The 10,523-nt window shown below is 52.2% G+C and overlaps 1 protein-coding gene across 1 annotated transcript in view; it reads right to left on the bottom strand.

Annotated features, from left to right (window-relative positions):
• Positions 1-5,922: 5,922 nt before the first annotated feature.
• Positions 5,923-10,523, bottom strand: part of LOC122547443 (uncharacterized) — a 73,180-nt gene continuing 68,579 nt past the window's right edge. Inside the window, exon 9 of the mRNA XM_087980750.1 lies at positions 5,923-9,033. Coding sequence (XP_087836876.1) covers positions 9,030-9,033 — 4 coding nt within the window. The 3' untranslated portion in view covers positions 5,923-9,029. The remainder of the gene's footprint in view (positions 9,034-10,523) is intronic.

Genomic DNA, 10,523 nt, shown 5'->3' with positions numbered 1-10,523 from the left:
GTGAGAGTGAGTGTGTTTGTGATTGAGTGTGTGAGCGTGTGTGTGTGAGTGAGTGAGTGTGAGTGTAAGTGTGTGAGTGTGAGTGTGTGTGTGAGAGTGTGAGTGTGTGTGAATCAGTGTGAGTGTGTGTGAGTCTATGTGTGTGTGAGAGTGAGTGTGAGTGTTTGTGAGTAAGTGTGTTTGTGAGTGTGAGTATGTGTGTCAGTGGTGAGTGTGTGTGAGTGAGTGTGTGTGTGAGTGTGTGTGAGTCAGTGTGAGTGTGTGTGTGTGAATGAGTGTGTGTGAGTGTGTGTGAGTCAGTGTGAGTGAGTGTGAGTCTGTGTGAGTGTGTGAGAGTGAATGTGAGTGTGTGTGAGTCAGTGTGAGTGTTTGTGAGTAAGTGTGTTTGTGAGTGTGAGTGTGTGTGTGTCTGTGTGAGTGTGTGTGTGTGTGAGAGAGTGAGTGTGTGTGTGAGTCAGTGTGAGTGTTTGTGTGTAAGTGTGTTTGTGAGTGTGAGTGTGTGTGTGTCTGTGTGAGTGAATTTGAGTGTGTGTGAGTGAGTGTGTGTGAGTGAGTGTGGGTGTGTTTGAGTGAGTGTAAGTGTGTGTGAGTGTGAGTGAGTGTGAGTGAGTGTGTGTGTGAGTGTGAGTGTGTGAGTGTGTGTGTGTGTGAGTGTCTGTGAGTGTGAGTGTGTGTGAGTGAGTGTGAGGGAATGTGAGTGAGTGTGTGAGCGTGTGTAAGTGTGAGTGAATGTGAGTGTGAGTGTAAGTGTGAGAGTGAGTGTGTGTGAGAGCGTGTGTGAGTGTGTGTGTGAGTGTGAGTGTTTTGAGTGAGTGTGTGTGTGAGTGTGTGTGTGAGTGTGTGTGTCTGAGTGTGTGTGTCTGAGTGTATGTGTGAGTGAGTGTGTGTGAGTGTGTGAGTGAGTGTGAGTGAGTGAGAGTGAGTGTGTTTGTGATTGAGTGTGTGAGCGTGTGTGTGTGAGTGAGTGAGTGTGAGTGTAAGTGTGTGAGTGTGAGTGTGTGTGTGTGTGAGTGTGAGTGTGTGTGAGTCTATGTGTGTGTGAGAGTGAGTGTGAGTGTTTGTGAGTAAGTGTGTTTGTGAGTAAGTGTGTTTGTGAGTGTGAGTATGTGTTGCAGTGTGAGTGTGTGTGAGTGAGTGTGAGTGCGTGTGAGTCAGTGTGAGTGTGTGTGAATGAGTGTGTGTGTGAGTGTGTGTGAGTCTGTGAGAGTGAGTGTGAGTGTGTGTGAGTCAGTGTGAGTGTTTGTGAGTAAGTGTGTTTGTGAGTGTGTATGTGTTTGTGTGAGTGTGTGTGTGTGAGTGAGAGTCAGTCACACACCCTCACACCATCCCCCTCACACCGTCCCTCCATCGCCCTCGCACCCTCCCCATCCTCCTCACACCCTCCCTCATCTCCCCCACAACCTGCCTCCATCCCCCTCACACCCCTCCCTCCATCCCCCTCACACCCCTCCCTCCATCCCCCTCACACCCTCCCTCATCTCCCCCACACCCTCCCTCCATCTCCCTCACACCCCTCCCTCCATCTCCCTCACACCCTCCCTCATCTCCCTCACATGCACCCTCCCTCCATCTCCCTCACACCCTCCCTCATCTCCCTCACACGCACCCTCCCTCCATCTCCCTCACACCCTCCCTCATCTCCCACACAGCCTCCCTCCATCTCCCTCACACCCCTCCCTCCATCTCCCTCACACCCTCCCTCATCTCCCTCGCTCACACCCTCCCTCCATCTCCCTCATTCACACCCTCCCTCATCTCCCTCACACCCTCCCTCCATCTCCCTCACACCCTCCCTCCATCTCCCTCACCCTCCCTCCATCTCCCTCACACCCTTCCTCATCTCCTTCACTCACACTCTCCCTCCATCTCCCTCACTCACACCCTCCCTCCATCTCCCTCACTGACACACTCCCTCCATCTCCCTCACACACTCCCTCCATCTCCCTCAGTGACACACTCTCTCCATCTCCCTCACACACTCCCTCCATCTCGCTCTCACTCTCCCTCCATCTCCCTCACTCACACCCTCCCTCATCTCTGTCACACACTCCTTCCATCTCCCTCACACCCTCCCTCCATCTCCCTCACTCAAACACTCCCTCCATCTCCCTCACACTCTCTGTCCATCTCCCTCACTCACACCTTCCCTCCATTTTACTCACACACTCCCTTTGTCTCCCTCACACCCCTTCTCTCTCCCTCATCCCCTCCATCTCTCTCCCTCCCTCCCTCCCTCCCTCCCTCTCACACACTCTCCCTCCACCTGCCTCCTGCCTTCCCTCCCTCTCACCCCCACCCCCCCGCCTCAACTCCTCGAACCATTAGCTCCCTCCCTCGCCCCCTTCTCTACATCCCCTCAGAGCCACTCCTCCCCCATTCCCTCCAATCCCCACCACCTCCCCTCTGCGCACCCTCATCTCTCTCTCTCTCTGCTCCCTACCATTCTGCCTCACTCTGCCTCCATTGGTGCTCTCCCTCAATTCCTCCAGCCCTCTCCCTCAGTAGCTGCCGGACACACTCCCAACTCCTGCACCCTCACTCCCTCCTCAAATCCCTCCAAAACATCCCTTCCCTCGAACGTTCCCAATGAGGCCTGGACTCGACTCCACCCTCAACATGACCCTCACCCTCCGACTCCTCATTCGGAGTCACTCAGGAGGGTAGAGGAGACGCAGTCACACTCCTTGATACACAGACATCGTGCGGAGGGAGGGGGATATCTCAGCAATCCATGGGACTCCCAGTCCTTGGGAAAATCGCGGAATGCCTTCGGAAAATGACTCCCAAACTAATACACCGGGTGTCTGAGACAGAAAGACATATTATCCCAGTGAATCAGGACAATTACCTCATTATTGCCCTCAGAGCTCCCTCTACACTGTCACTCCATCCCAGGACAGGGACAACACGGGGTTAGATACAGAGTAAAGCTCCCTCTACACTGTCCCCCCCATCAAACACTCCCAGGGACAGGGACAGCACGGGGTTAGATACAGAGTAAAGCTCCCTAAACACTGTCCCCCCATCAAACACTCCCAGGGACAGGGGCAGCACGGGATTAGATATAGAGTAAAGCTCCCTCTACACTGAGCCCCCCATCAAACACTCCCAGGGACAGGGACAGCACGGGGTTAGATACAGAGTAAAGCTTCCTCTACACTGTCCCCCCATCAAACACTCCCAGGGACAGGGGCAGCACGGGGTTAGATACAGAGTAAAGCTCCCTCTACACTGTCCCCCCATCACACACTCCCAGGGACAGGGGCAGCACGGGGTTGGATACAGAGTAAAGCTCTCTCTACACTGTCCCCCCATCAAACCCTCCCAGGACAGGGACAGCACGGGGTTAGATACAGAGTAAAGCTCCCTCTACACTGTCACCCCATCAAACACTCCCAGGGACAGGGACAGTACGGGGTTAGATACAGAGTAAAGCTCCCTCTACACGCAATCCACAATGAACATTTAATGTGGTGCATTGGTGCCACACTGTGGCCATTCTCTGAAATGGCGCCTGTCATTAGCAATAGCTGCACCAGAGAGGTGCTGAGGGCGCGGGGGCGGAGAACAGGAGGTTTTCTGCTGGACTTTCCCCGGATTAATTGGCGACGTCGGCTCCCGCTCTGCCCTTTCTTACATGACGAATGGAGAGATTTTCCGATTTCTGACGGGGAGATGGTGACCGGGAAATCGCAGGGCGGGCTGGGGCACAGAACGTATCATTCCCTCTTGGCCTTTATACAACTGGTACCTACTGCATTCTTGTATCCCCAGGGATTTGGGGATAGCGGACAGTGTGAGGGCGGCCCTGCCGTGTAGGTAGGATGTGAAGGGTGTGTGGGGTAGGGTGCAGCGAGATAGGATAGTGAAGGCGGCGTTTGGTATGCTTTCCTTTATGGGTCAGGGTATTGAGTACAGGAGTTGGGACGTCACTTTGCGGCTGTACAGGACATTGGTTAGGCCACTGTTGGAATGATGTTTGCAATTCTGGTCTCCCTGCTACAGGAAGGATATTGTGAAACTTGAAGGGATTCTGGAAAGAATTTCAAGGATGTTTCCAGATCCATAGGATGCCAAGTGGGTAAGGGTTTAAGAGATCAGTGAGCCAGGTGGGTAGGGTGCCAGGATCAAGTGGGAAAGTGCGGGTGAGGTCGGCAAATCCGTGCCGAAGGTAGGGCATGGTGCACCGAGGGAGCTGGGGAGCGGTTAGGTGAGAGTGGATATGGGGTCTTGGGGGGACAGGTGGGGGAATGGGCCCAGGGCGGGTGAAGGGAGCTGGGGGTGGTGCAGATTGGGCCTGGTCAAGGGAATGATCGGAGGAAATGGGTTGGGGCACCAGGCGGAGGGAGATGAGGGGCCAGGAAGGGGATTTGGGATAGACAGAGGAATGGGAAAGGTCGAGGGCAGGGGATGCTACCAGACTCCTGGGGACCGCGAAGGGAGGGGTGTACAGGAGTCCAATCCCTCGGGGGTGGGGGGGTAAACAAGGAACAGACTGAGGTGGTCTCACAGGAGATCAATAGTTGAGCTGTCCCAGAAGAACTGTAACATATCGGAGATTTTCGCCTCGAGGACCGATTACACCAGAGACAGAGAGATGTACAGCATGGAAACAAACCCTTCAGCCCAACTCATCCATGCTGACCCAGATATCCCAACCCAATCTAGTCCCATTTCCCAGCACTTGGCCCATACCCCTCCAAACCCTTCCTATTCATCTACCCATCCAGATGCCTTTTCAATGCTGTCATTGTACCAGCCTCCACCACTTCCTCTGGCAGCTCATTCCATACACGTACCACCCTCTGTGTGAAAAAGTTACCTCTTAGGGGGCTTTTAACCATTTCACCCTCAACCCTTAAACCTATGCCCTCTAGTTCTGGACTCCCCAAAGCCCAGGGAAATTGTCCCATAGTGCCCAGGGATGTGTAGTTTAGGGTGGATTGGCCGTGCTAAATTGTCCCATAGTGCCCAGGGATGTGCAGATTAGGGTGGATTGGCCATGGGAAATTGTCTCATAGTGCCCAGGGATGTACAGGTTAGGGTGGTTTGGCCATGGGAAATTGTCTCATAGTGCCCAGGGATGTACAGGTTAGGGTGGATTGGCCATGGGAAATTGTCCCATAGTGTCCAGGGATGTGCAGATGAGGGTGGATTGGCCATTGGGAATTTGTGCCATAGTGTCCAGGGATGTGCAAGTTAGGGTGAATTGGCCATGGGAAGTTGTCCCATAGTGTCCAGGGATGTGCAGGTTAGGGTGGATTGGCCATAGGAAGTTGTCCCATAGTGCCCAGGGATGTGCAGGTTAGGGTGGATTGGCCATAGGAAGTTGTCCCATAGTGCCCAGGGATGTGCAGGTTAGGGTGGATTGGCCATTGGGAAATTGTCCCATAGTGCCCAGGGATGTGCAGGTTAGGGTGGATTGGCCATTGGGAAATTGTGCCATAGTGTCCAGGGATGTGCAAGTTAGGGTGGATTGGCCATGGGAAATTGTCCCATAGTGCCCAGGGATGTGCAAGTTAGGGTGGATTGGCCATGGAAAATTGTCCCATAGTGCCCAGGAATAAGGTGGGACAATTTCTCATGGCCAATCCACCCTAACCTACGCATCTTTGGACTGTGGGAGGAAACCGGAGCACCCAGAGGAAACCCATGCAGAGACGGGGAGAATGCGCAAACTCCACACAGACAGTCGCCCGAGGCTGGAATCGAACCCGGTTCCCTGGCGCTGGGAGACAGCAGTGCCAACCAATGTGCCACCTGTTTTGTACATGTTGGCCGAGTGGTGAGCGGGTTTCTCGTTGATTAAGGGGGTGCATGTTTCTTGTTGTCTTATTAATGCTGCAGTTCACCTTGTTAACATTTAGCAAACATTTTGTGTCTCAGGACACCCTCCATTGGTACCAACTGCCCTCCCCTCTAAGAACCCACAGGGCATACCTCAGCCCAAGCAGTGACCCCCATGGTAACGTTGCATCAAGGACATTGAGGCAAAGTTGGGGATAGTAATCATGGATTGGGAGGCTGGTCATTAGAATTTGGTGCTTGTAAAATATTGCTGTTTGTAAATTGTTGTGGGTGTGGAAGAATTGCAGGGTCCCTTTAAAAGATTGTGTGCTTTCGCTGCACTTAGAGATTTACAATGGATATCTGTGAAAAGCAGTGCAGCGACAATTTGCAAGCACACAGAGAGACCCCGAACTGAAACATTTATATTGAAAGGCCGTAGCGTTAGCAGACCAAGCTGCATTTTTACCAAGAAACAGTCATTTGAATTTAGCCCTTAGATACCAAAAACCTGTCAAAGTTAAATCTGACAGTTTTGATAACCTGGGACCAATCTGATTGTAAAACTATTGATATCTCATCAAAGAGAAGGGGGCAGTTGGAAAATTAGCAGAGCTAACTATCGTCTGCTAGAGATCACAGCTCTCTGATCTTTGGGGAAGTGTTCTCTATTTACCACGGTAACAGCAACAGGGAAGGAGTTCCTGGCAGAAGGATCATATGAAGGAGGTACAGAACATTCCAGAAGATGTAACCTGGCTGTAACTTCAAACAAATTCTATTTGTTTTTGTATAAGTGGGAGTTCTATTTATTGGAACAGCATACCATCAGAATCTTGCTGTATTCGGGAACAGTTGGCAGTTAGAAGGGATTTATTTGCTTTGTTACTAGTTTAGTTAAGTTGTTCACTGCTAGAGTTAGATAAATAAATGGTTACTGTTCAATTTTTAAGTGAGCATCAGGGATTTATTTTATTGGACCACGAGAAGTTGCTGGAAAGCAGGTTACACCAACGTTAACAGATTACAGGGTGAGGTGTTCCACTTTGGATGTTTTTGGTTGAATCTCTCACGGAGGGGAGGGGTGGTCAGGTTCTGCTCTATGACAAAATTGTGCGCTCAGAACCACACAGCCAGCTCACGGACTGGACCAGGCAACAACTCCCAGCTATTTGCACACTGTCATAACACTCACTCAGTCCGAACCCTCAAACCTCACAGCTCACGCCTGCACTCAGGAGATAGACTTGGAACGTACAAAGAGGTGATAGTTGATGTGATAATCCTTCTCTCTCCCACCCTGGTTACACTCTCCTTTTCCATCAGGCTAAAGTTCGAGGTCACGTACCAACAGATTCAAGAACAGCTTCTTCCCCGCTGTTATCAGACTCACGAAGTGACCTCTCCTGCATTAGAGTTGATCTCTCTCTGTCGCTGTGACACTAGACTCTGCATTCTAGTTACCCTGATGTACTGATGGAAGGGATGATTTGTCAGGTTAACACGCAAAACAATACTTTTTCACTGTAACTCAGTACACAGGACGACAATAAATCAAATCAAATCTTGTTTTGATCCACAACGCTTAATAACTGGTTAAAAATCTGACTCTCTCTCACAGCATTGAATACACTGAATGTCCCAGCCTCGAGAGACCTCTGTGGTAAAACGGCTCACCGATTCACTCCCCTCGGAGAGCAGGTATTGCTCCTCACCTCTGTCTTTAACGTGTGCCCCCTTATTCCAAGATTGAGCTGTCTGGTCCTATATTGTCTCACTACGGGGGAGCAAAGAGTTCTATAAGAATATCAAAAGGAGGGAGAGTTGGCTCAATACACGAAACACCTTCTTTCGGGAGAATTAGATGGCTGGAGATTCTGAGTATTTTATAGAGTCACATTGTCCTACAGCAGAGACAGGCCCTTCGGCCCACACTGGTCCAAACCAACCAAAATGTCCGTCCATGTTAACTCCATTTCCCTGCACTTGGCCCATTTCCTTCTAACCCTTCTCTATCCAGGTATCTATCCAAATGCCTGTTAAATGTTGTTGGTGTACCCCCCCTCAACCCCTACCACTGGCAGCTCATCCCATATGCGTACCACCCTCTGTGTAAAAAAGTTGCCCCTCAGGTTCCCTTTTATTCTTTCCCCTCTGACCTTAAACTGATGTCCTCTGGTCCTCGATTCCCCAACCCCTGGGGAAAAGACTGAGTGCGATCACCCGATCCATGCCCCTCATGATCTTCTACACTTCGATAAGATTCCCCCTCACTCAGTCTCCAAAAGTCTAAAGTTAGAATGTCCTCTCCGACCTCACCCTTTAACTCCCGGCAACATCCTTGTAAATTTCCTTCTGCACTCGTTCCAGTTTAATACCATCCTTCCTGTCGCAAGGTGACCAAACCTGAACCCAATACTCCAAGTGCAGCCTCACCAACGTCCTGTACAACTGCAACACCACTTCCCAACTCCTGTACTCAATTTTATGTTGAAAGGAGAGATATTTCCTCAGAATGTTATTGAAAGACAGTGGGCTGGTGGTGACTGATGTTTCTGAGCTGCATTAACAAGGGATAAAGTATTAATTGGCGAGATTCACAGATGTCACAAAGCTGTCCCGATGCGTTGAAGATTTAGATGTGGAAAATGGGGCGTTGAGATGGGGTTGACATGAACAGGTAAGTCAAGAAACAAACACAGCAGTTACTGGCAGATCCGAATAGGTCTGGGAACATCCGTCCAGAGGGAAAGAGAGTTAACCAATCCCCAATCATCATTCTTGGACTGAAATCTCCTCGAACGATACTGAGCCCTTGCGGTACTGAGGTACAGATTTCTCGGAGGGCAGCTCCGTTTCAATGAGTGCGGATATGTCAGAGGCTTTCGAAGAGGGCGACAAGGGGAAATTGGGAGCCTGTCTGACTGGAGAGGAGGGGAGGGGGATACCCCAGTATCGCACCACCACTCAGGACGGGCCATGGGGAGAGGACGGGGTGAAGGGTCTTGGACAGGGTGAGACAAACCGGAGACGCGGGCACCAGGATGTTGATTGACCCGTGGCATGGATTTGGCAGAGAGATTGTTGCATTAGGATGGCAGAGTGTGCGACAGCAGGCCGGAGAGGGCTTTCAGACCCAGGTGAGATGGTGCCTCTGGCAAGGGAGGACGAGGGCTGGACACTCGATGGGAGGAACGCTCACTGCTCTCGGAAACCAGTCTCAGTCGGAACTCAGTCGCAGCTTATCTAGGAGAGAGATAAGGTGCCAGGTAAGTTTATCATCCTCAGACAATCCACTCCCTCCCTATCTCTGTAACCCCCTCCAAACCCTACACCCCCTCCCTATCTCTGTAACCCCCTCCAAACCCTACACCCCCTCCCTATCTCTGTAACCTCCACCAGACCCTACACCCCCTCCCTATCACTATAACCCCTCCAAACCCTACACCCCCTCCCTATCTCTGTAACCTCCTCCAGCCCTACACCCCCTCCCTATCTCTGTAACCTCCACCAGACCCAACACCCCCTCCCTATCTCTGTAAACACCTCGAGTCACGACATCCCTCCCTATCTCTGTAACCCCCTCCAGCACCTACACCCCCTCCCTAACTCTGTAACCCCCTCCAGCCCCCACACCCCCTCCCTATCTCTGTAATCCCCTCCAGCCCCTACACCCCCTCCCTATCTCTGTAACCCCCTCCATCCCCTACACCCCTCCCTATCTCCGTAACTCCCTCCAGACCCGAGACCCCCTCCCTATCTCTGTAACCCCCTCCAGCCCCTACACCCTGTCCCTATCTCTATAACCACCTCCAGCCCCTACATCCCCTCCCTATCTCTGTAAACCCCTCCAGCACCAACACCCCCTCCCTATCTCTGTAACCCCTTCCAGCCCCTACACCCCCTCCCTTTCTCTGTAACCCCCTCTCTATCTCTGTAACCCCCTACAGACCCAACACCCCCTCCCTACCTCTGTAAACACATCCAGCCCCTATACCCCCTCCCTATCTTTGTAACTCCCTCCAGCCCCTACACCCCCTCATTATCTCTGTAACCCCCTCCAGCCCCTACACCCCCTCCCTATCTTTGTAATCCCCTCCAGCCCCTACATTTCCTCCCTATCTCTGTAACCCCCTCCAGCCCCTACACCCCCTCCCTATCTCTGTAACTCCCTCCAGCCCCTACACCCCCTCCCTATCTCTGTAACCCCCTCCAGCCCCTACACCCCCTCCCTATCTTTGTAATCCCCTCCAGCCCCTACATTTCCTCCCTATCTCTGTAACCCCCTCCAGCCCCTACACCCCCTCCCTATCTCTGTAACCCCCTCCAGTCCCTACACCCCCTCCCTATCTCTGTAACCTCCGCCAGCCGATACACCACCTCCCTATCTCTGTAATCCCCTCCAGCCCCTACATTTCCTCCCTATCTCTGTAACCCCCTCCAGCCCTACACCCCCTCCCTATCTCTGTAACCCCCTCCAGTCCCTATACCCCCTCCCTATCTCTGTAACCCCCTCCAGCCCCTATACCCCCTCCCTATCTCAGTAACCTCCTCCATCCCCTACACCCCCTCCCGATCTCTGTCAACCCCTCCACCCCCTACACCCCCTCCCTATCTCTGTAACCCCCTCCAGCCCTTACACCACCTCCCTATCTCTGTAACCCCCTACAGCCCCTACACCCCCTCCCTATCTCTGTAACCCCCTCCAGCCAATACACCCCCTCCCTATCTCTGTA

Source organism: Chiloscyllium plagiosum, unplaced genomic scaffold (assembly GCF_037043375.1).
Source record: "Chiloscyllium plagiosum isolate Xiang-an unplaced genomic scaffold, Cpla_swu_hap1 HiC_scaffold_38, whole genome shotgun sequence".
Taxonomy (NCBI): domain Eukaryota; kingdom Metazoa; phylum Chordata; class Chondrichthyes; order Orectolobiformes; family Hemiscylliidae; genus Chiloscyllium; species Chiloscyllium plagiosum.
Note: the sequence above shows the minus strand (reverse complement) of the source record. Positions and strands in the feature narration are given on the sequence as shown.